The sequence below is a fragment of the Canis lupus genome, chromosome 13 (genome assembly GCF_048164855.1).
Source record: "Canis lupus baileyi chromosome 13, mCanLup2.hap1, whole genome shotgun sequence".
NCBI classification, from domain to species: domain Eukaryota; kingdom Metazoa; phylum Chordata; class Mammalia; order Carnivora; family Canidae; genus Canis; species Canis lupus.
This window is the reverse complement of record NC_132850.1, coordinates 20897523-20924825: the sequence shown is the minus strand read 5'-3', so window position 1 is coordinate 20924825 and position 27303 is coordinate 20897523. Positions and strand designations below refer to the sequence as shown.

General features: G+C 37.8%; 1 protein-coding gene and 1 pseudogene across 6 annotated transcripts in view; one reads left to right on the top strand and one right to left on the bottom strand.

Annotated features, from left to right (window-relative positions):
• The window catches only part of ZDHHC17 (zDHHC palmitoyltransferase 17), a 189731-nt gene that overhangs the window by 148848 nt on the left and 13580 nt on the right, over positions 1–27303 (bottom strand). For all 6 annotated transcript variants that reach the window (XR_012005673.1, XR_012005674.1, XM_072772849.1 and 3 more), the window contains exons 2-3: positions 14312–14415; positions 4527–4649 (exon numbers count right to left, since the gene is read on the bottom strand). Coding sequence is in view for 4 of the 6 variants with exons in the window: in XM_072772849.1 (XP_072628950.1) it covers positions 4527–4649; positions 14312–14415 (227 nt within the window). In the remaining 2 variants the exon portion in view is untranslated. The remainder of the gene's footprint in view (positions 1–4526; positions 4650–14311; positions 14416–27303) is intronic.
• On the top strand, positions 15151–15227 carry LOC140603281 (U4 spliceosomal RNA; annotated as a pseudogene).

Genomic DNA, 27303 nt, shown 5'->3' with positions numbered 1-27303 from the left:
TTTTTAACAAAGCCCCATGTTCCTTAATAAAGGTCTGACTTGAAATCAAAATGAAATCAAGTATTATTAGTTACTTTTAACAAAGAATCTCAAGGTAACAAAAGACTACTGAAGACAAGAGCTTGAGCTAATCTTTTCTATTTTATTACATTAGGGGAAAAGTTGAAAAATAGTTTAAAGACTTTCACTTGAAAACATCAGAAATACAAACAATCCAGGCTGAGGTGAACATCTCTGCCTTCCCACATTATACTTACACCTTATCATCACGAAAGTGACACAACTACTCTGTTTGCAGTAAGTACCCTTAATATACCCTGATGGAACATAACTGTTAGAAGAGACACGTCCCCATGGGTCTCTCACATTTCCATATGTCTTACAGGTATATGAATAGAATGCAAGGTCCTGACTACTTTTACACAGGTCATTTCTCCAAGCTGTGTTCGTATCAAGCAGCCTTGAGAGATGAGGTAATGTCTCCTGTGGAACAAAGAACAAGCTTGCTCCTACTATAAAAGCACTGAGTTCCTACTATGTGTGCTAAATCCAACTGGATGACCTCAAGCCACTCCCCCAGGACCTAGGAGTATGGGAGCCCTATGCAAAAATGATGTTCATGCTATTTGCTGTGCTATGGATATACTGTAGCTTTTAAGTGGAGGTGTAATTCCAAATGCAGTAGAACAAAATAATCCTGAGGCTATGAATACCAGTTGTTATCAAAAACTGCCTTTACCCTGTTTTAGGAAAATAACTTGGTAGATTATGCACTGTGAAAAATTAAGTTTATCTACCTGAAAATATAATGCACACAGACACCTATGCTACAATTACTGACTATTCTATAACCTAACTAGTCCACATGTGGCTTGGAACATTTGTTAAGGCAGGCAGCATCAAGTCTGTTTGTCTCTATTTCTCACTTCAGACTTTATTTTTAAACACAAATGTGTATTTTTTTTTTAAGATTTATTTATTTATTCACGAGAGACGCAGAGAGAGAGAGAGGCACAGACACAGGCAGAGGGAGAAGCAGGCTCCATGCAGGGAGCCCAACATGGGACCTGATCCCAGGACTCCAGGATCATGCCCTGGACTGAAAGTGGCACTAAACCACTGAGCCACCCGGGCTGCCCAAATGCGTGTTTTTTTAACGAAGAGACTCCCAACTGTAATATATGAATTAAGGAAATAATAAGGTAATGCTTCAAAATTCTGAGAAAACTATTTTTAATCTTTAAATTCATGGTCAGCCAAGCAACCAATAAGGTATAAGGGCAGAAATGACAGTAACTTTAGAACTTTAACCTCCCAAGTGTTCTCTCAGAAAGCTATCAGAAATTGTGCTCTACTAAAACCAGATAGCAACCCCATAGACACAAAAACCTGAGACCCAGGAAACTTAGACCAACACTGGAGCAAAATGATTTCCCAGAATAACACCAAAGGAAAGTCTCCCTATAATGGTTGCATGTTAGCGCTAAAGAGCAAACAATTTGGGTTGGAGCTGAAAAGTGGAGAATTCCAGGAATGATTTCCTCCATTCCTCACCTCCAAAAATGGAATGGATAGATTAGGTGATTCTGTTTCCATACAGAAAAGTTGTACACTTCTAAAAGGGAAGAATTAGTTACAACATAGAGAAAATTTTAAACATGAAGTTAACTATTACTTCAGACAAAAATCAAAATTCTACAAGGAAAGAACAGATAATCATGGAACACTTCTGGGCTTAGCACTGAGAATTTACATACAGCAACCTAAACTCTGCATGGTGATTTAACTAAAACTATAGTAGGCGCTGGAAGAATTATTAATGGTGAGGAGATTTAGGACATCTAGTTATCTCAAAATAGAAAGTCAAAATATAGTAACTGATAAGAATTAACAACATAAAAGTTGGCAATTTTATTAAAATTCAAAATTAATCTAACTTTTCTACTCCTATGAATTTTACAGATATGTATGAACATTAGCAAAATGATACGTGACCAAGATATCAATTAGAGCACTAGTTGTTAATGATAAAAACATCAACATCGATCTAAACACTCATTTACAGGAAAACCATTAAATAAATTAAACCCATATAACTGATTATATAGCTATTTAAAAATGATGCAGCTCTTACTTGCATTGTTAATGAGAAATCTTAAAGATGTATATATATGAAAAAGCAAAAGGGCTGTCATTTTTTTCTAGATAAATGTAGCAACATAAGTATATGAAATAAAGAGTATATACCAAAAGAAACAGCTCAAGTGCTAAAAATAGTTATTTCGGCTACAGGACCGAGTGGATAGGGAGGGATTGCCATTTCCCATTGAAGCCTTTAAGTACTATTTGAGTTTTTAAATTGTCTACACATTATTTTGATTAAAATAACATTAACTGAAAAACAAACAGGTTTAGAAGGCTAAATAATTTGAATCAACCCTCCCATTAAAGAAAACTTAGAAAGTTCAATGAAATCTAAGAAACATTTCCTAAAAAGTAAAGCCTAAGAAGATTAACCAGCATTAACCAGGCCCAGATTCAGGAGAGCGTTAAAATCTGGAGAAGTTAGAAAACTGCTTGGGCACCATCTGCCCTAGAGATAATTTGCAGACAAGGGAGAGTTGACCAAGAAGCAAGCTAAGCAGACAAAAGCAAAACAAGGGTTGGGACCCAAAAAAGTTACACTGTAGCGGTAATTATCAACCATAAGTAAACCTGGCCCTAGCTTGGTCTTCAGCCACCTGAATGATCCACAAAATATAAAGCCTTGAAATTAAATTTAAGGTGGGTACAGCAAAAACAAATGGAAATTTCATCTTAGGCCTCCAATTATTCAACAAATAATTTTCAAGCACAATGTCTAGTACATATTTAAAGATAATCAGGCACACACAGGAACAACATTAACAGATACAGGCTATCTTCTCAGATACAACTATAAAATAACTATATTCACTATGTTCAAGTATACAAGACAAGACTGAAAATTTCAGCCACAGATGATTTAAGTAATACAGGTTTGAAAAAAACAAATGATAAAAATTCTAGAACTCAAAAATAAAATTAGGAACACAATGAATAGATTTAACAGCAGATTATACATAGAGAATAAATGAACTGGAATGTAAGTTAGAGGTTTCTCAGAATGAAGCACACCAAAGGATAGTAGTACATATAGGGCACAAAGTATACAACGAAAAGGTCAAACAGATGTTTAATTGGAGTTCCAGAAGGAGAGCAAAACAAGAGGGGGTAGAAGCAATATTTTAAGAAATAATAACTGAGATTTTTTCAGAAGTGATGAAAACATCAATCCAAAGAATAGAGAATTCCTTGCAATCTCACTCAGGGTAAATAAAGAGAAATCCCCACCTGGTAACATCGTCATGAAACTACAGAAAACCAGAAACAGAGAAAAATCTTAAAAGCAGAAGGAAGGGGAAAAAAAAAAGCCTTCTAAGGCACAATATCTAGAATGATTTTTCAATAGTAACAGAAGCCAGAAAACAGACGAATCATATTTTCAATGAGTAAAACACAAAAATAAAATGAACAAAACTGCCAATTTAGATTTCTATACCATGTGAAAATCTTTTCACAAATGAAGATGAAATAAAAACATTTTACGACAAAAAACAAAAAAGAAAGAATTAAGATATCAGTAGACCCATATTGAAGGCAGAAGGAAGGTTAGACATACAAGAATAAAAAAGGAACAAATAAAATGGAGATATGCTCTCTGGAAGAAATGATTCAGAGTTCAATGCTTAGTAATTTATTTAGTATTCAAAGGGACGAATTCTTTTACCTAGCATTAATATCCTAGTTGTCCCTGGATTCTGTATGCTGTACTTAACTGCACGTCTGCAACTAGTTTATTTCAGATTCATGTCTTCATCTAAAGAATTTATGTCAAAACTGTCAGAGAATATTAAACTAGATTTACTAAGACATCTTATCACCCTGACTCTTGCTTATCTAACTACCTCTTATTAATACTAAGCAAGCAGATTAGCAATAAGTAATAAAAATCATTTATACTTAGTATGCACTCATACTATGCATACTAAGTATGCAGTATACAGTATGCATGAATATTTAAAACAGATTATTACCTATTATCTTTGTAATCCCTCTTTTCTAGCTTTTCCCTATAGAATTTACATTTAGAATGTGAGCTGCAAGTTACATTATTGAAACCCTGATTCCAACTTTTATTAGCTGCATGTCATTGGTAACATATTTCATCTATTTATGCATCAAATTTCACATCAAGAGAACAGTAATTATTGTGTTCACTCAGGGTTATTTTAAGAACTAAGATTAAAGGAAATATACATGGAAAAGCACTCGGCACATCACCTTGTACAAATGAGCATCAATATATGTTAAAAAAACAATTTTCAGGAAAAAGGTACATAAAATCTACATTTTAAAAGCAATGAATTTTAGAAATTGCTAATTTTCATAATTACTTATAATAATTTTATAATAAATAATTACTTTAAAATGCAGAAAACACATACTTGACTAAATCTATTCTGTTATTGATGGCAGCCCAATGGAGGAGTGTAACATTTTCTTTGTCTGGTTGCCGTACATCATAACCCGCTTCCACCAATTCTCGGCAGCGTTCGTATATTCCGTATCTTAAAAAGAAAGAAAATATGAGATTGTTACTACTTTTGACAAAAAATTTAACCCCCAAAGTAACATGTCTACAAGAAAATAATGCTCCATTTTGATACCTGGAAATTAAAATGGACTTCTCAAGGTAAAATGTTACTTTAAAAATATCAACATTCCGCTCCTTTCACGAAGATGGCACCGAAGGCGAAGAAGGAAGCCCCTGCCCCTCCGAAAGCCGAAGCCAAAGCAAAGGCTTTGAAAGCTAAGAAAGCGGTGCTGAAAGGTGTGCACAGTCACAAAAAAAAAGAAGATCTGCACGTCACCTACATTCTGACAACCCAAGACCCTGCGTCTCTGAAGGCAGCCCAAATATCTTCGAAGAGCGCCGCCAGGAGAAACAAGCTTGATCACTACGCCATCAAGTTCCCCTTAACTACTGAGTCAGCCATGAAGAAAATAGAAGACAACAACACTGTTCACTGTGGATGTCAAGGCCAATAAGCACCAAATCAAACAGGCTGCGAAGAAGCTCTAGGACATTGATGTGGCCAAGGTCAGCACCTTGATCAGGCCTGATGGAGGAAGAAAGCATATGTTCGACTGGCTCCTATGATGCTTTGGATGTTGCCAACAAAATTGGGATCATCTAAACTGAGTCCAGCTGGCTATGAATCTAAATATAATTTTATAATTTATAATTTTTTTTATAATTTTTTTTTACCATAAAAAAATATATCAACATTCCAGTGCGCCTGGGTAGTTTAGTCAGTTAAGCGTCTGCCTTTGGCTCTGGTCATGATCCTGCGGTACTGGGATCAAGCCCCTCTCCCTCTGCACCTTCCCCGGCTCATGCTGTATCTCCCCCTTGCTCAATCTCAAATAAATACATAAAATCTTTTTTTAAAAAAATCAATATTCCAACAGCTCTTACTAATCCCATTAGTAAAACTTTTAGTTTTAAATGTCTCTGGTCATGATCCTGCGGTACTGGGATCAAGCCCCTCTCCCTCTGCACCTTCCCCGGCTCATGCTGTATCTCCCCCTTGCTCAATCTCAAATAAATACATAAAATCTTTTTTTAAAAAAATCAATATTCCAACAGCTCTTACTAATCCCATTAGTAAAACTTTTAGTTTTAAATGTCTCATCTACAAGTATGCAATATCTCATCACTTGGAAGAGAAAAGGATACCAGAAATAAAATGGCTAATGATTGCTTGTTTTTACTAATATCACCATTTATTCCACAAAACATTTAAAGATTTTTATAACAAATGCAATTATGTTAAAAAATATTAAATCACAAAAAAAATAACAAAGTGCTTATCAATGATTTATAAGAACAAAAAGAAGAAAGGATGCTTCCCAACCTCAGTATTCTTTGTTTACAAATTTAGCTTTGATATTCCTGAGAGCAAATAAAGAAGAATGTGTAGAGATGGGAAGCAGGACTGGTGGAAGAAGAGTCCTATGCATTTAAGCCAATCAGAGAGAAGAGAAAGTATACTGAGAGAGTTCTAGGAAAGATGATTTTATCTGATAAAGAAGAATGGCATTTGTGGCAAGCCTGATCCTTTCCTCCCTCCTTCAGCTTTCAATCACTGTGTGGCCATATAAAATTCTTAAACTTTTTATTATGGAAAATTTCAAGCATAAGCAAAAATGGAAAGAACAGTACAGGGACGCCTGGGTGGCTCAGCGGTTAAGTGTCTGCCTTAGGCTCAGGGCGTGATCCTGGGGTCCCAGGATTGAGTCCCACATCGAGCTCCCTGCATGGCGCCTGCTTCTCCCTCTGCCTGTGTCTCTGCCTCTTTCTCTGTGTCTCTCATGAATAAATAAAGTCTTAAAAAAAAAAAAAGAAAGAAAGAAAGAACAGTACAATAAACCACCAAGAATCCATCATGGAGCCTCAAAAACCAATTTTATTCTAAACAAAATATCAGGTCCTTGGAAATATGAGACACAAAAGCAAATTTAAATGAGCTTTGAGTATATTTGTAATTTCCCAGAGTGGTCTCCAAGATGGAGAAGGCACACCACAGGGTGAGGCTGGGGGACATAATGGGACATTCGAAGTAAATATTAAAACATCTACCTATATTCATGGGGTAGTTAATAAATCAAGCTTCAGGGCAGCCGGGGTGGCCCAGCGGTTTAGCACCACCTTCAGCCCAGGTGTGATCCTGGAGACCCGGGATCAAGTCCCATGTCGGGCTCCCTGCATGGAGCCTGCTTCTCCCTCTGCCCGTGTCTCTGCCTCTGCCTCTGTGTGTGTGTGTGTGTGTGTGTGTCTCATAAATAAATAAGTAAAATCTTAAAAAAAAAAAAAAAGTAAATCAAGCTTCACTAATATTTAACACAGCCTTCACACTGCTGCCCTCTCTGGCTCTGTACTACGTGTGTACACATGCACACACACATGCACAAGGTAATCAACCTGGGAAGAGCAAGAATTCCACAATCCACAGGAGATGACAGTGGTACCTTAAGTTCTTTGTTCTTTTTCAGAAATCTGCCTACATGTGCCTAGTTAAGTGAACTAGACACACATTAAAAAGCAGAATCTACCTCATACTTTAAATAAGTGATAAGTGACAACAAAAATCATTTTTTTAAATTAATGTATATATGTAGGTAATCTCTACACCCAACATGGGGCTTCAACTCACACCCCCAAGATTAAGAGTCACACACTTCTCTAAGCCAGTCAGGTGCCCCGAAAATCTTTTTAACCATGCAAAGAAATGAACTGCATTTTCCCTTTAACAAAAAAGAAAAGTATTTCAAAGTTACTAGCTTTTGTGGGGGCAGGGGCTGGTAAATGAATGCACAGTACGCTATCAATCATATACTTTTTTTTTTTTTAAAGATTTTATTTATTGATTTGACAGAGAGAGAGCACGTGAGCACGAGTCAGGTAGAGGTAGAAGGAGACTCACCACTGAGTGTGGAGCCTGATGTGGGGGTTCAATCCCAGGATCCTGGGATCATGACCTGAGCCAAAGGCAGATGCTTAACTGACTGAGCCACCCAGGAGCCCCATCCATATATTCTTAAAATGGGTAAAGACAGTCTGTTCCCCTTCAAGGCAAAAGCAGTATTTTAAACACAGAAAGTAACTACTTCTACTTCAGAAAAAAACTTGCTGTAAAGAGAATATTTTTTAAAAATTGTATGTTTGGAAATGTTTGCATCATTATATATACAGAATCTGAGAGACCTAAATATATCACCTATAAAAACCTCATGCGGATGCACTAAAATATTTTGAAATAATTTTGTTAACAAGTGTAAATCCATTTATTTTAATTATGAAAATGCCAAAACTTGAATAGTTTGCAAGAACTGTCATTTAAAAATGGATATTTAGCAAGGGAAACAAAGGCAAAAATTAACTACTGGGACTTCATCAAGATAAAAATCTTTTGCACAGCAAAGGAAAAACAGTCAACAAAACCAAAAGACAACCTACAGAATGGGAGATGTTTGCAAATGACATAGATAAAAGGCTAGTATCCAAAATCTATAAAGAACTTATCAAACTCAACAATGGCAGGGACATCTGGAGGGCTCAGTGCTTGAGTGTCTGACTTGGGCCCAGGTTGTGACCCTGTGATCCTGGGGTACTGGGACTGAGTCCCTCATCGGGCTCCCCACAGGGAGTCTGCTTCTCCCTCTGCCTTTCTCTGTGTCTCTGATGAATAAATAAACACACTATTAAGAAAAAAAAAAAAGAAGTGGGTAGAAGACATGGACATTTCTTCAAAGAAGAAATACAAATGGCCAAAAGACACATGAGAAAATGCTCAACATCACTCGGCATAGGGAAATACAAATCAAAACCACAATGAGATACCACCTCACACCAGTCAGAATGACTAAAATGAACAAGTTAGGAAACAACAGATGTTGGCAAAGATGTGGAGGAAGGGGAACCCTCTTACACTGTGGGTAGGAATGCAAGCTGATGCAGCCACTCTGAACAACAGTGTTAAGGTTCCTCAAAAAGTTGAAAACAGAGCTACCCTATGACCCAGCAATTGCACTACTGGGTATTTACCTTCAAGATACAAATGTATTGATCCAAAGGGACCCTTGCATCCCAATGTTCATAGCAGCAATGCCCACAATAGCCAAACTATGGAAGGAGCCCAGATGTCCATGGACAGATGAATGGATAAAGATGTGGTACAAGGGAATACTACTTACCCATCAAAAAAAAAATATGAAATTTTGCCATTTGCAAAGATGTGGATGGAACTAGAGGATATTATGCTAAGCAAAATAAATCAATCACAGAAAGACAATTACAGGATTTCACTCACATGTGGAAATTAAGAAACAAAACAAAGGATCATAGGAGAAGAGAGGAAAAAATAAAATAAGACAAAATCAGAGAGCGAGACAAACCATAAGAGACTCTTAATCATAGGAAACAAACTGAGGGTCACTAGAGGGGAAGGGAGGAGGGAATGGGGTAACTGGATGATGAACATTAAGGAGGGCATGTGATATAATGAGCACTGGGTGTTACATAAGGCTGATGATCATAACCAATAATAAATACATTATGTGTTAATTAACTGAATTTAAACAAAATTTTTAAAAAATAAAAATTAAGAAAAACATGGAGGGATCCCTGGGTGGCGCAGTGGTTTGGCGCCTGCCTTTGGCCCAGGGCGCGATCCTGGAGACCTGGGATCGAATCCCACATCAGGCTCCCGGTGCATTGAGCCTGCTTCTCCCTCTGCCTGTGTCTCTGCCCCTCTCTCTCTCTCTCTCTCTCTCTGTGACTATCATAAAAAAAAAAAAAGAAAAGAAAAACATGGTATTTACAAGGTAAAGTTCAGTAAAATATTTGCCTAGTGAGTAATACTGAAAAAGTAATTACTATGACTTAGTAAATACAGTATATGCTGTAATTCTTCCTTAAGGGAATTACGTATCTTTCTGAGGTTATCTTTTTTCCAGAAAAAAAAAAAAAAAAAAAAAAAGATCATTATAACAAAGTATCCAAGTAAAATAAATTTAGGATCAGATTTCTACATCATTATTGGGATCCCTGGGTGGCACAGCGGTTTAGCGCCTGCCTTTGGCCCAGGGCGCGATCCTGGAGACCCGGGATCGAATCCCACGTCGGGCTCCCGGTGCATGGAGCCTGCTTCTCCCTCTGCCTATGTCTCTGCCTCTCTCTCTCTCTCTCTCTCTCTCTGTGTGACTATCATAAATAAATTTAAAAAAAAATTTTTTTTAAAGATTTCTACATTATAATATGAAATGCTAAACCATCTAAAATAATAATGAGAAGCATATTTAATTACACTACTCTCACTATAAATAAGATTTATGAAAGACATTAAAGACCTAAAGAAATATATACATCAATTTCCCCCAGATTGGTCTACAAATTCAATGAAATTCTAATTAAAATCACAAATGAGTATCTTATGAACTTCTCAAGTAGAGCCTAAAATTCATTTGTGAGAGTAAAAGGCTAAAAATAGCTAAGACAACTGTGCAGACCAAGAAACGATTAAAACAATTTGGTACAATGTGGAAACAAATGAAAAAGAGTATAGAGAAATGGACCAGAGTGATGTCAGCATCAAAGTAGAATAAGACATCTATCGTTCTGTCCCCCTTCCAACAACAGTAATTTGGGATCTAGTCATGGACAAAAGTGCCTCTGTGGGAGTTGTCGGATCCAGTACCACACTTGAAGGGAGCTGAGAAGTCTCACCCACCCATGTGTTGGGTAACAGATATACAGACAGATCCAACCATGGATCTTGCAGTGGCCCATAAACTGGCTCCAGTCCTTCTTGACAGGGGTCTGGAAACCCTGGATGATGCTATCTTAGACAACAACCCACAGATGAGAGAACCTCTGTGCAAGTCCAGGTTTCCAGAGGACAAGTTCCTATCACATTGTTGCAGGAAAAAAAAATACGAGTTTTGACACCCTGGAAAGGAGTACTGAATGGTGAGCTGCATGACTGGGGGGTGCAAAGGGGTGGAGGAGAGTAGCAAGACAGGACTCCGGAGGGCACCAAGAGGACACAGATACCATTCACTTCTTTTGGACTCCACCGAAATACATAAAAAACTTTTACAAATCAATCACAAAAAGACAAAAGAACCCAAAATGGGTAGAGGATTTAAAATGGCAGTTTGCACAGGAATAAACTTAAATGGCTAATAAACACAGGAAATATATTCAACACCGTTTGTAATCAGAGAAAGACAATCAAAACAAACAAAAAAAAAACATTTCACAACTCTTAAACTGACAGTTGTTGGGGCCCCTGGGTAGTTCAGCAGTTGAGCGTCTGCATTTGGCTCAGGGCGTGATCCTGGATCCTGGGTCAGGGGATGGAGTCCCACATCGGGCTGCCCGCACGGAGCCTGCTTCTCCCTCTGCCTGTCTCTGCCTCTCTCTCTCTCTGGGTCTCTCATGAATAAATAAATAAAATCTTGGGGAAAAAAACAAAAACAAACAAAAAACCCTGACAATTGTTAGTGTGACAAAACTAGGATTTAGCAAGAAGTAATCAAAGAATTCATTCCGTGCAGGTGCAAGTACAAACTGGCACAGACACTTTGGAAATCAATTTGGCAATAGTTGGTAAAGATGAGGGAACATAATGTAGAAGCCAGAAATTCCACTTGAGTTATCTACCCTAGAAGTACTTGTATACACAGGAAAAAGGACATTCATTGATGCAATGTTTGCAATTTAAAAAGTACTACAGAAACTATTTTAAGTGTCCCTCAGCAAGGAATGAGAATAATACAGAGCAGGGACGCCTGAGGTAGCTCAGTGGTTGAGCATCTGCCTTCGGCTCAGGGCTCAGGGCATGATTCAGGGGATCGAGTCAAGTTGTCGTCGTCCCGTCCTGTCCCGTGTCCGTCGTCGTCGTCGTCGTCGTGTCCCCCCCCCCCCCCCCCCCCCCCCCGCATTGGGCTCCCTGCAGGGTGCCTGCTTCTCCTCTGTCTGTGTCCCTGCCTCTCTCTCCATGTGTCTCATGAATAAATAAAATATTAAAAAAAAAAAAAAAAGAATGCAAGGCAGTTGAACAATGAGGCCCTTATTTACCAACACTAATAAATCACAAAAGCTATGTTTTTTTTATTAAAAAAAATAAACAAGCTGTAAAGTATATGCAGAGTAGAACACAATTTATATAAATTTTAGGCATATATTACAATGGCATATTTTGTTTATAGATGTTTGTCGAAATAAATGTACAGGAATGAGAATGATTCACAGCAGTTTCAAGAGAAGTTTCCTTGGGGAGAAGAAAGAGAGTAGTAGCACACTGAGCAACCTGTAGCAATTACAGCAAAATGTTAGTAGCATCTGCTTAATCTGACAGTTATGTTCTTCTCTATACCTTACCAAAGAATTGAGATGTTTCACAATTTAAATAAGTGTTTTCAAAGGTAGAAATTACAGACAGCATAGATATTTTTCAAGAAATAGAACAGTTACAAGAGTATGTGAAGGATAAAGTGGTTGTTTTTTTCTTAATATGATAGATACTGGAGTCTATTTGCTGATGGAAATGATGCATATGGGTGAAACAGATAAATCAAAAATGAGAGAAAGGAGATATCAAAAGGAGCAGTTTCAAAAGGAAAGATGAACGTAACACAGCAGAATTTGCTAAGAGTAGGCCGCACGATGTACTCTGATTTTCGACTATATAACTAACATTCAAGATGTGCTTTGATTTTCAACTATATAACATTCAGGAAAGTACAGTGACATCACTGAACTAAGAAACTTCGAAAGTTTGTCTCTCCACCAAAGTAAAGAAAAAACTGGCATTAAGTGTCAACAGTCAACTTCTTCAGAACTCTGGACATTAATAAAAGGCTATCAGCAATCCAAGGAGCATTCAGTCAAAAAGAACAATGAGCTTCATTAAGAACAGAGAACTTTGTGGTACTTTAACATTTCAATCCTAGCCTCTCTGCTCCCCAGCAGCCTTGAAAAAATGTTTGTATTCTTGGTACTAGCATCACCAGCTAGACCCCAAGACCTAACTAACCTCCTACTGCCCACTCACTGACCTCTGTCCCACATTTCTTCCTTAAGCTCTTCTTTCCAGCTATCTCTTAACTCCCGCAAATGGAAGCCAAAAGCACCCCTCAAGGGATAGCAATGGCCCTCACAAGACCTCCAGCTGGCCCAGGCCATCCACACCAGTTTGATTCCAAGCCCCAAAGTGCACCTGTACAGACGGACCATGGAGTAACCTCTAGAATGACTGACAATTACCTTGACTCACTGTAACACTAAAATCTCTGCCCAAGAAGGAGCACAGGTCTCATCTACATAACATACAATGTATGTCAGGCATGTTTCCTTTTTCTTAAGGCGAGTGTGCAAACCCATGCCCGCATCTACATGTGATGGCAAGAATCCCTTTTTAAAATATTCATCTTAACCCTAAATAAAAGGAATCCATCCACCCTTGCTCAGGGAGTCACAGCTTTGCAAGTTATTCCCCATGACCTCCTCACTTGCTGCAAATAACATTTACTTTGTAGGACAACTCCACCGGGGTACCTGTGACCCACCAAGGAGTGAACTCACAATGGTTCGGTTACACCAGTACCTGGAGTGAGAACAGGGAGAGGGTTCTCTCAAAGCCTCAGTCCAAAAGAGAAGTCATTATTTGACCTGCCTGGTGGTTCCCAACAAGACTCCACTCGAAAGGCTTATCTATGGAACCTCACCTAAACTCATGAAAAGCTTCTCCCTGGGGGCCTATTTGTGAAATATTTTAATACCACAGCTGCTTGAGAGAATAGATGACAGTTGGGTCAAACAGGAGACAAATCAAAAAGCTTAAAAGCGGAAGCTGAGGAAAAGATATCCATGGGGCCTGAAAAGCTCTGACAGATCCCTGGGGATCTAGAAGGCCCTTCACCAGCATAAGGTGGTGTGCACGTGTTCAACAAAGACCTCGGAAGGCCCTAAGCTCTTAGTCTGACTGACCTTGAGGTTCTGGGCAAGCAAAAAGCACTTAAGAAGTTTCTGTCCAATCATTTACTGACCACTAACTAACTGAGCAGAGACCTCAGTGGCCATACATGACAAAGACACAGACTTTACAGAATTAGTTTAGAAATGGTACAAATAACAAAAAACCCCAAGAGAATCTAATATAAGAACTATCACCTCAGGGGCTTCCGGGTGGCTCAGTTGGTTAAGCATCTGCTTTTGGCTCAGGTCATGATCTCCTGTCCTGGGATCGAGCCCCACATTGGGATCCCTGCTCAGTGGGGGGCCTGCTTCTCCCAATCCCTCCCCTTCAGTGCTCTCTCTCCCCCTCTCTCAAATAAAATCTTAAAACAAACAAAAACTATCACCCCATAGAATCTGAATAGTCCAGTTTTCAACAAAAAAAAATTATAAGAGATGCAAAGGAACAAGAAACTGTAACTCACTCAGGATGGGGGAGCAATTAACAGAAACAGTCCCTGAGGCGGCCCAGACATTGGACTGACTAGACAAAGACTTTATATCAGCTATGTTAAATTTATACAAGGAGCATGTATGAGAACAATGTATCAAATAGAGAATTATCAATAAAGATAAATAAATACATGTGCTCATATTTCACAAGAAATACTATGTCCAAGAAGAAAATGATTACAACGTAAAACTTACTGTGTTGCTTTGACTATGTCCCATGTGCTGTAATCATCAATATGAGTTTTCCGTCCAAGAGGTTCACCATATCCATGGTTATAATGGCTTTGGGGTTTGATTTCCTGTTAAAGAGTAAATCACACAAAGGCAAAAGTTAAGAAGAAAGGTACAGAAAACATTTCAATATTTTACTACCACTTTTGCACTGTTTGAAAAATGTTCACTATTGAAATGATTAGTTTTATCTTATTCTAAAGATGCAGAGAAAAAGCATGTTTAATAGATCTACCCCTTGTGCATACTCTTAAAACAGAAAGCTGTGAACCTAGAAGTTAGTGACAAATTTGCAACTGAAACTCATCTTTAGCTCCATAGAACTCTTACTTCATCAAATCAATTCTCATTCTCTCAGACCAATTTTTTTTTTTTAATTCCAGCATAACCGCTGCCTCTAACACTCTTTTTTATTTTAAATTTGAGTACAGGTGACATGCAACAAACATTACACTAGTTTCAGGTATACAACACAGCCATTCAACAACACTCTAACACCTAACACTTTAAAACCTTCATCACATGCCAAATAAACTCTAAAGTGGTAAAGAAACAAACCAATGGAAATTATTCTTCTATTATTTTTGGATACTATCTTTCCTTAAACTCCTTTATGCTGAGGGCTTGTTAAACATCTACCATTAAGTGAGTAAGGAACAACAGGTCAGTTCTGATAAAATATAAGTCTGCTTAAATACTTCTAAATAGGCCAACACTCTTAATTTTAAACAGTTTTACAGAATATTACAACCATTCAAAGCTTGTACGCTATACATAATTTTCTACTTAAAATACAAAATTTGAGCTTTGCGCAGGGGCAGTATCGTAGCCAATGAGGTTTATCCGAGGCGCGATTATTGCTAATTGAAAATACAAAATTTGTTATGCATAGCTTCCTCAATATAACACAACACTAAGATACAATTATCTTTTATATGACAACAGAAAACTGAACATGTTTGGCCTGCTATCCAGAAAGCACAATATGGTGTACTGCATCCTCAAGTCAGGATATGATAAAACCAACATTAAGTTTAAGAGGTTGCCAAAAAATTCAGTAATTAGATAAAAAGTGCCCAAGTGTCCATCAATAGATGAATGGGTAAAGAAGACGTGGTATGGAACATCAGTCATAAAAAAAATGAAATCTTGCCATTTGAAGCAACATGGATGGATATACGGTATATTACTAAGCAAAATAAGTCAGAGAAAGACAAGTATCATATGATTTCACTCATATGTATAATTTAAGAAACAAAGAAAAAGAGACAAACCAAAAAAAAAAAAAAAAACCCAAAACCAGACTGTTACTATAGAGAAAAACAGATGGCTGGAGGAAGCAATGGGTGAAATAGATAAAGGGATTACAAAGTACACTTATCACGATGACCAGTGTATGTATAAAGTTGCTGAATCACTATATTGTATACCTGAAACTAATATATATATGTTAACGTATATACAGGAATTTTTAAATACATATTTTAATAGATTATGTTTTAAAAATCAAAGCCAATGCAAGAAAAAGAAATTCCCAAACGTCAACCTTTTAAATATAGACAGCAACAACAGTATTGCTGATTTTTCCTTTTGCACCAGGCTCCACTGTGGTCCGGACAGTCACTTGCCCTCCAGAACTTTACAATCCAGAGTGGAAGGACAAAGTAGGTAAGAAACCTAAGTCAAATACTGGAAGCAAGAACCTCGCAATAAGAAATTAAAACCTAAATAAAGACAATGTAAGATCTAAAAAGTAATAACTTTAAAACCTATTTCAAAAAAAAAAAAAAAAACCTATTTCAATATGAAAATCTGTTAAGGCAAATTACTATTCTTATTTACTTTTACAGGCAAAAATAATATTCACAAAATAAAAAATAAATCTCTTTTTAAGGCTTACTATCCTAATGCTTCCAGGGACTTTAATTCCATTTTTATCCCCAGAAACCTCATTTATTATACAAAATGATTAAATTATACTCTTAGTTTCTCCACAGAAACTGCAAAAAAATCACTTTTTTCTTCCAGTTACATTTTTATATTAAATCTGTTTTATCCATCTACAAGGTTTTGTTTTTACTTTTTAGTAAAAGAAACTTGATTTTTAAAAGATAACTTAAAAATATCCCTACAGTAATTCCAGAGAGGTAAAGTTATTCCCACTAAAAGGCAGAAGTAATGATGTTAAAGCGAATCTCCAACCTGTTTCATTTCCAAAAAAACAAATTTTGTAATATGGATTTCAAATTATTTTTCTCGCTTTTAACCTGGAAACTGAACTGTAGAACTAGTACCTCATCACTGTGACGAATGACAACACTATCAAGATAATCACTATTAATCACTAGGCCTAGGAATAAACATTTTTTTTAATTTCAAAAAAACACAAAAAATATACTGTGTTCATGTCAATAAGTGTATCTTCAATAAACGTACAATTTTTAATTACAAATTTGCTATTACATATCAGATACATTTTCAACACATATTTAATTATACTTTTAAATTGTATAATTTTTCGATTTAAATGGGGACCAAGAAACAATTTAATTGATACTTGCCAAGAAATTAGTATTACTTTAAAAATACATATGTAGACCACTGTAACTTTTAAGAATGTGGTAAATCCATTAGAAGCAGCTTGGTGTAACAGAAAAAGTCCTTGACTGAGAGGCTCCTGAATTCAAAGTCTGCCACTTTCTTATCTAGGCTACACCCAGTGAGGCAATTCACTACTATAGGATTCAGGTCCTTCATCTGTAAAAAGAGAAGGATGAATAAGATAAGGACACAGATCCTCTGAAGTGCCTCAAGGACCAACAACAGGGTGTCAAGAGCTCCAAGGCTTAAGCCCCACTCTCAATTCATTCACTTCTTAAACAAAGCCCTTTGTTACTTACCCGGTCTTTAGATACTGAGGTTTTATATTAATATTCCTTTAGTGGGGGGGGGGGGGGGCAAGGGGGAGGAACAAGATGCAGCTGTTTTAAAAGAGTTCAAAAACTACTAGATTACAAATCCTCCAAGATGCCTTCTAAGATTAACATAAAATGATTTTCTATACTAAAGAAATGGCAGCCATAGGAAGATCCTTAAAGCAGCTAGTTAACAGCCAAAGTTTTTGTTTTGTTTTTAAAGTAGCTCTACCCTCAACATGGAGCCCAAGGCAGGGCTTGATCTCCTAACGTTGAGAACAAGACCTGAACTGAGATCAAGAGTCAGATGCTTAATGGACTGAGCCATCCAGGCGTCCCAACAACCAAAGGATTTTACAGCTCAATAGTTGAAGTGAACTGAAGGAAGGAGAAGACACCTCCAAACTCTAATGCTGAAGTAACAGACGAGAATGAGAAGAGCTGGGATCCCGAGCAGCTGCAGGCTGCTGCAGTCACACAGCAGGTGGACGCAAACGCTGGCTTTGTACATCAAGATGGTAGATGTCATAAACATGTTTATTCAAATGCCCGGGTGGAATATAACCAATCAACTAGTTGCCAGGTGTCTGTGTGCAATCTAGTTAACTTTTTTAGAATGCTAGACCTATTAAATCTTTAGTTACATTCATTTTTATTTTTAAAAAAAGGGAAGCAGCACTAACTAAAGAATCCTCTATGGCCCAGAGCTTACGTTTATTAACAACTAAATACAGATGTCTTATAAGTGCTCTAGCAGAAAAGGTTCTCTAAAAATTGATTTGATAGAAGAGTATATTTGAAAGAATAAATGTGCAAAGAGTAAATTAGGAATATTCAGGAAAAAAAGAGTAAGGGAAGAGATTTGCCCTACCACTGAAGGAAACAAAAGCAAAATAGGAGTGATGCAGTAATAAACAGGGCAACGGAAGAGAGCTTGAAGAATGAGAATCAGAATTGGGCGGGGGGGGGGGGGGGAGGGCTGGGTGGCTCAGTGGTTAAGCATCTGCCTTTGGTTCAGGTTTCGATCTGGGGTCCTAGGATCAAGCCCCTCATAGGGCTCCCCGTAGGGATCCTGCTTTTCCCTCTGCCTGTTTCTACCTCTTTGTCTCTCATGAATAAATAAATTTAAAAAAAAAAAGAATCAGGAGGGAAAGATGTATTATTCAATATATGGTATAAATGAACAATTGCTAGCCATTTGATTAAAAAAAAATTAGCAATCTCCAACATAAAGACTGATATGCTTGATAGAAAGATGTCAACAAAATATAGCCAAGGATATAGTTTCCTTAATGGTAGGTAATACTGAAATGCACCTGAAAATAACAGGGCCACACACAACAGAATTCAGGGCAAACTAATGGAGGCTTCCCAGGTCAGCCCATATCTGCCTAAGAACATACAGATGCGGCAGCCCCGGTGGCGCAGCGGTTTGGCGCCGCCTGCAGCCTGGGGTGTGGTCCTGGAGACCAGGGATGGAGTCCCGCGTCGGGCTCCGTGCATGGAGCCTGCTTCTCCCTCTGCCTCTCTCTCTCTCTGTCTCTATGAATAAATATATAAAATCTTGAAAAAAAAAAAAAAAAAAAAGAACATACAGATACCTGAGAGAGAGAAGGATGGGGTTCTCCTCCTGAGAGAAGGATGCATCTTCCTGTTCTTATGAGTGTGCAACCTTCCTGACTGTTCCAGAAATTCTGGCCATATACCAAGTCTAAGTAACTTGTTCAAAAAGCTAATTTAGGACTTTCTTCAATGTTTACTACAGGACAAGGTAAATTGCAGGTCAATTTCCCAGGCATCCCTGAGATGTGACTACCCCCTGACAGGACCAGACTCCAGCCTACCTATTCTCACCTCCCTCTTTATTTCAGATAACTTCCAGCCAGACCAAAGGCTTAAATATAAGAATACTGGCAATAACAGCCCTAGTGCACACAAAACTAAGCTCTGAGAAAAGCATAAATAACACCACATTTGACAAAATGGGCAAAGACTATGAAGATAATTCAAAGAGGGCAAAACATAATTGCCAGAGAGAAAGAGAGAAAGCCATGTGCACGCGCAAAAGAGATGAAAAAGCCACAATTCCAAATTAATTAAGTAAATGCATTTCCAATCCCCGCCCCCCCCCCCCCCCACGCGCCAAAGAGGGAGAAATCAACAACATTCTAGGGGACATACATGTTACCTACAAGGCACATGTTACCTGCCTATCTTTGGTGCTCAGCCCACATACACAGTGATTTTAGCAAGCCAGGGATCAACTACATGCTTATGATCTGCCCTGTGTAAATGTATGCTGTCAGGTATCATTCTAATAGGACAAAGTCTGAATCAAGAAGCTAAATGTACTTAATTACATACTTTGAGTCACTCAAATTTAATTTCATTAAATGTATGAGATAAAATTAGGTTTTAACCATAAAGGGTTACTGACAAGAAGAAAGGAAAAAAGGTCTATGCATACATGACTTATTTTAAGTCCCAGCTAAAACTGACAAGCCAAATGTGAGATCTTCTTAAAACCTGAAGTAGTGATGAATTAAATTTTAGGCATACCATAGGATTTTTTAAAAAGGAACATCAATTAAACATAACAAAAAGAATGCATAAGCATACAACAAATATAACCAAGGGAACAATGCATTAGGAAAAGCAGTAGCCATTACAAGATCATAAAATGATTTTAAAATGTATTTAGTTAACAGTGCCAGCAGATGGCACTACACTCAATTCAACAGAATTCTAACTTTTTTTGATGCTCTCTTCAAGGGAAGATTAGACAAAAGTGATTTGATTATAAAATGTAAAGATTTCAAATCAATTTTTTCAGTAAGCAACAGATCCCATATATTACATACTCTGCTGTGGTCCTGGATCCCTGCCGAACACTACATGATTATTGCTTCTAATAAGAGTCCGACCTGACTCACAAGTTCTCTCCATACTGTGGTAGTACCACCACTGCCTCCATCCAAACTCAAATTAATCTTGCTTGCTTCCAATAAACTTCACCACCACCTTGTAGCTTCTTTAAAAGCTGGTTTTCACTTCATTTCCTTCTAGAATTAATCTACATCTATACAAATATTTGTAACAATATACATTAATTTGGCATACATTTTTTTCTTTCCACAGAAGGTGATGAACAAATGCCTCTATGTACATCCCCCACCCCCATCTCCTCAAAAATAAAATTTTTAGGATTTTTATTTAGGATAGTATAAGATTTACAAAAAACAATGCAGAGTACTTACATTCGGCACACCCAGTTTCCTCTACCATTAACATCTAACATTACTACTGCATTTGTTGCAATTAATGAATATTGATACATTATTATTAACTGAAGTCTATACTTTATTCAGATTTCCTTAGTTTTTACATAATATCCTTTTTCTGTTCCAGGATTCCATCTATCCCATTACATTTAAGTTCTCATGGCTCCCTAAGCTCCTCTGGACTCTAACAATTTCTCAGACTTCCCCTTGCTTTTAATGGTTTTGACAGTTTTGAGGCGTGTTACTCAGGTATTTTGCAGAATGTCCCTCAACTAGGATATATCTTATTTGTTTTTCATAGACTAGAGTTATGTGTTTTTAGGAGAAAGTGGTGTTTTCTAATTTACCTAATTTTTAAAATTTCCTTCAAAACTGTTATAACAATCTTCATTTGTCCAAATATTTTCAGTCTGTAATCATAGTACTCATATTTTAGAATCTTCCGTTTTACATTTCTTCATGCCATTACAGGTAGTTTTTGTAAGAAATGCTTTGAACCACTGCAAAATAATTATGTTGATATATTAAAACACGCTGAGCAATGCCTGGGTGGCTCAGCAGTTGAGCATCTGCGTGACCCCTGGGTCCTGGGATCGAGTCCCACATCAGGCTCCCCACATGGAGCCTGCTTCCCCCTCTGCCTGTGTGTCTGTCTCTCTCTGTGTCTCATGAATAAATAAAACCTTAAAAAAAAAAAAAATGCTGGGCAGCCCGGATGGCTCAGCGGTTTAGCACCGCCTTCAGCCCAGGGCGTGATCCTGGAGACCCGGGATCGAGTCCCACGTCGGGCTCCCTGCATGGAGCCTGCTTCTCCCTCTGCCTGCGTCTCTGCCGCGCGCGCTCTCTCTCTCTCTCTCTCAATCTCTCTCATAAATAAATAAATAAATCTTTAAAAAAAATGCTGAAACATTTCCCAACCACTGCACATTTAGGTTAAGCTTATATTTCCTAACTAAACTCAGATGTTATTTTCTAGGCATTCCATTCCTTGTCTTCTCCTTCTCTTCACCATCTTCACCATCTCTTCACCATCGAACTGGAAACTATGACAAGTCAAGAAGGCTATCTTCAATCATTTGTGTACTCCCAGCGCTGAGCACAAACAGAGCCTGGCATAGTATTTCATGCCCTTAAAGAAAATTACACAATAAATGGATGGGTTTCCCCCACTATTAAAAATACTACCATTAACTCATTTAGTATTTCTTCTTTTTAACTGGAGTAAACTTCCTAAAGTGAAATTCTTAAAGAGAATGAATATTTTTATGATGCATGATACAATATGTAAATTGTTTTGCAAAAGGATTATATTTCTAATCCCACCAGTATCATATGATTAACCCATTTCTCCATAAATTCACTAGCATTATTCTTATTTTTATTGAATTCTTCCCCTAATTTAAACAAACAATACTCGGTATTTCAGGAGTGCCTGGGTGGCTCAGCTGGTTAAGCATCTGACTTTGGCTCAGGTCATGATCTCGAGATCCTGGGATCAAGTCCTGCATCGGGATCCTTGCTCAGTGGGGAGCCTGCGTCTCCCTGTCCTTCTGCCCCTCACCCCTCTTCCCCACCCTTTCACCCTCACCCCGTTAGGGTACCTGCTCTCCTTTGCTCTCTGAAATAAATCAAATCTTAAAAAAAAAAACCTTTCATATTTTAACTTTTCATATGCTTTACTATATTCTATGTCATCTTTTGAGACTTGCCTGTTCTTATCCTCTGGCTATTTTATTCTATTTGAAGCCTGAAATCTGTTTGTTTAATACATTTGAATCAGATTTTCACATATTGAGATTATATATTAAACTTTTAAAATTTTTATTTATTTATGATAGTCACACACACAGAGAGAGAGAGAGAGAGAGAGAGGCAGAGACACACAGGCAGAGGGAGAAGCAGGCTCCATGCACCAGGAGCCCGACGTGGGATTTGATCCCAGGTCTCCAGGATCACGCCCTGGGCCAAAGGCAGGCGCCAAACCGCTGCGCCACCCAGGGATCCCTATTAAACTTTTTCATACTGATCTAAACACTTGTTATATTTTTGGGGTTGTTATTTATGTTTTCAATATATATCAAGGATTATACTTTCTATAATCACATACAATCTTTTTCTTGGACTTTTTGGTCTTGATTTTTATATTTAAATACTACTGTAATCATTACTGCTACCCATTAAGTACACCATGGACCCTTGAAAGTTAAATTGAGTCCAAGTGATTGACTTTTTCTTTTTTCAACTATGAGATATAAATAAAAGAGACATGTTGCTTTCAGAGAACAGATTTTAGGAGCCAGTATGCAATTCCTCATTCTCTTTCCCACCACCATGGAAAATGGCAATATTCCAGAGAGCAGTCCAGGTCCCAAAGGAGCCACTATCCAACTTACAGTGCATGTGTACTGCACACTAACATGTAAGCCACTAAGACTTCAGCATGGCTAGTGTAGCAAAACCCAGCTTAATCTGACTAATACAACTCTGAAAATTATTTTGGTAAAGACTTTGCAATGAAGACGTACATAAACCACTATATTTTGGAGCTGGTTATCCAGGATAACATCCCCATCTCAAGATCCTTAATGTAATAACTGGTACATAAGAGTACTGGTAATCTTCAACTTTATCTCGTATCTGCACACATGGTTGAAAATATTAATCCGTTTTTTTTTAATCCGTTTTTTTGATGATTTCTTTGAATAGTCCAAGAATATAAACAAGCACTCCAAACATTTACTCCTGCAAGTAAATGAGGTCTTTCACTTCTGTGGCATATAGCATTGGCAAACACATCAAATGCAACATTAGGAAAAAATAATGACAGTAAATCCTTATTTCCTTACTTTTTTTTCCATTTTAAAAAGGCAATGCCTTTTATTCTTTCTCCATTATATATAAAGTTGTTAAATTGTATTCAAATACATTACTCCAGAGAATGAGTAACATTGTATTTGGATATAATGCCCAGTTGACCACCATACCCTTTCACTATAAAATACGTCCACTTGAGATTAATTTTATCCTCCAACTATAGGATTCTGACTAGCATTCTTTTAATATTATCTCCTAGTTGGCCTGTAACTCTTATGGAAGCCTCTCTCCACTTCTCTGCTTCCTGCCCTTCACACACACAACTAACTCTTCTTAACCAGGAGCCCAAGCTCAAGTGCTGGCCACATTTCCCACTTGGCCCCAGAAAGCTGGGGCAGACACAAAATGTCCCACCTGTGGCAAATCTGAGGAAGTATCCTTCAAGCACTAGAAGTTTTGTTTGTTTTTTAAATGTATGAGTTAAGTGCATGTGTACACTAAGTTTTAAATTCAATCACCAAATTGCAAATATGATGGCAAAGAAACACTGAAAATCCTAAAAGAAATGCACAAATCCCATCTGCAGTTGAGTTTAAATAAACAAAGACTTAGACATCTAGTTCAGTCAGCAATAGACAAACAGGGAATTTTGAACAAGGAAATTACAGATGAGATAAACAATTCTGATGTTCACAGTGTGGACAAAACGTCCACACTAAATCTCATTCAAGTCCCCAAAATTTCAGGTGCAATTAGCTACCAACTCTTAACTACTTTACTCAAAATAAATCCATCACCTCTTTTTTGCTTTGCCTCTACAACATCTTCTCAAATGGTCTGTCCATCTTGCTATTCCAATCACTCCCCTGCTTAAAATCCTTATAATCATGTAAAAGAAGGTAAAGCAAGAACATTTCAGTAATCATGCAAAATTGCATGAACTGGCCCCAAATTACTTTTTCTACCATTTTCTTCTAAGCATCCTAAATGTTTATGTATAACAGCCATTTCAAGAAACCATGCTTATCAAAAAACCTCAGGGTCCTTTTGGTCATGTTAGCTATTCTACTTAGAAGGCATATCCCATCTCAGATCTGGCACACTTTTTACAAATCCTTCGATTCACAATTCAAATGTCACTACAGCCTTCTTTGTTTCCCTCAGGCAGAGTTAATGATCCAGTGTTCTGTGTTCCCAAGGTTATGCAAACAAATAATTACAATACTATGTGATGGTGTGTTAGTTTCCCATTGCAGCGATAATAGGTTACCACAAACTTATTAGCTTAAAACAACCAAAGATATTATCTCACAGTTCCGGAGGTCAAAGATCCAAAATCAAGTATCAGTATCAGAAGGTATCAACAGGGCAACACTCCCTCAAGAGGTACTAGAGGAGAAGCTGTTCTTTGCCTCTTCCAGCATTCCTTGACTTGCAGCAACATTACTCCAATATTCCAGGCCCACATCTCCAGATCTCTCTAGTCTACTTCATAGCCTTCTGTGCACATGTGTTCAAATCTCCCTCTGCCTCCCTTTTTTTGTTTTAAAGATTTTATTTATTTATTCATATGAGAGAGAGAGAGAGAGAGGCAGAGGGAGAAGCAGGCTCCATGCAGGAAACCCGATGAGGGACTCAATCCCAGAACTCTGGAATCATGCCCTGGGCTAAAGGAAGATGCTCAACTGCTGAGCCACCCAACCAGGGGTCCCCCTCTGCCTCCCTTTTATAAGGAGACATGTAACTACAATTAGAATCCACCTGAATAGCCAAGATAACGTCTCCATCTCAACACTCAATTTAACTATCCCTGCAAAGACTCTTTTCCCTTATTGAGGTAACAACATAGGTTCCAGGGATTAAGACTTGACATCTTTGGGGGGCCCATCATTCTGCCTACCACAGGACAGGGATAGAGAGAGAAAGTGAGAAGTAAAGGGACAAATTCATATACGCTGATGCTGTCTGTAAGCTGCTACATCAGCTTTGAGAGAAACTCCCACCTTGATATCTGATCCCTGGCCTGCTTTCAGCAACAGTCTCTTAAGTCAGTTCAGCAAGAATCCCCCTACCCTTGATGTCTCCTGTTAGTATTTCAATCCACTGAACCCTCATTCTTATTGGCCATATTCCCAATTGTCCTTGCTATATTCAGAACTGAGCTCAGTTCTATTCTGAGGGGCTTCTTTCCCCCCTATTGCAATAGTTCCTGAATGAAATGAATTTTTACCACTTTAACTACCATCCAGCTCTGGTTTTCTTTGACAGAATCTCCTCTCTAACATCTTCTGCTGTAGGAGAGGCAGGCATTCTTCAGCACACGTCTAAAAACTCCTCCCTAGCTGTTATGCTACTGGTATAACCTGGGATTGCTTATGCCAAGCAGGCAACTATCTTTTGGTTAAGTTTCTTTCATGACAGCTCTGGCCTAACCAGCATCTCAAGTGCTCACCTGGTCCAAAGGAAAGACTCTTAACGTCACTACATACACAGAGGAAGCCCGCTCTTCTAGCTCTTCCACTGCAAGACTAATTTCATATATCCCTTACCTTTATGCTTCCCAAGGAAAGCAGCAGCAGCCCCGTCAGTAACTGCAGGGGAGCCAAATCACACTTTTCCATGAATTCTCTAACACTCCACCAAGACAGCATCCCAGCAGGCATCCAGTCACAGACACATTCTCCCTCCTGAAAGTTCCTCAATTTTTCAGAGAAATTGTTTGCAATCCACATAGAGGATGATATAAACACTATCCTTTTTTGGATTCCTTTTTTGGATTAGTAACCCTTCAAAGAGCCCTTCTCCTCATTAAAATCTTTATTTTGTATAAGCTGTAGGTAATAGAGTTCCAGGACAAATCATAGCCACTTCTCAGCAAGTTCCGCCTCTCTGTTTACACTGCAGGGATCCTTTGTCAGCTACTGTCCTCAGCTTTGAGCTCTAGGAAAAATCCTTAGATGACACAGAAAGTCCCACTTAATAGCATATACACAAATATATCATAAAGTATTTATTCTTTCATATCTGGTATCTTTCACCCAACATTATGTTTCTGAGACTTTTCTGTGCTGATACATGGTAGTTCAATGCAATTGCTAGATACTGCTTTATGAATGATCACATACAATTCCCTACGAGAATTTTTGCTACTATAAACCTATTACAATTAGCAATTTTATACAGGTCTCGCCTGTAAAAGTTTCTCTAGGGAAAGCACCTAGTAATAGAACTTCTGGATAAAAAGACTTTGAGTATACTCAACTTTACTATCATTAAATTGCTTTCTAAGGTGGTGGTACCCATTTAAACTCTCACTAGCAATGTTTGAGTTTTCCTTTCACTATACTTAGATTTACCAGACTTAATTTTGAGGAAATCTGATGGATACCAAACTACACTTTGTTTTGATTCCATAAAGCAAAGAAAATGTATCCAGGAGAAATCAACTATATCAATGCCGATGAAAAGTCAAGAAAGATAGAGTCCATGCTGACCACCGGATTCAGCAATATAGATGCCGCTTTACTTTGACAAGGTGGGGCATATGCCCAGCTGATTAAAGAAAAGATGGGAAGGAAAAGAACTGGAAACAGCAAATATAAGCAACTCTTCTAAGGAGTTGTGCTATAAAGAGGAGCAAAGAAATAGAGAAGTCAGAGGTAAGTGGGACCAAATGAAAATATGGTTTGGTTTGGGAATTTTTTTTTTTTAAGGATGGGAGAAATGATTGCTAGTATATATACTCTGATAAGGATAAAAACTGACGACATAGGACTATGAGAACTGCTGGAGAGACGCTGTTAAGTCAGCCTAAGAGTATAAAAAGTAGTGTAACCAAACACTTAATTTTATGCTGAAAATAACAAAACACTATTGACAGAAACTAAAGAAGATCTAAACAAATGGACAGATATACCACATTCATGGATTGGAACACTTAACATGA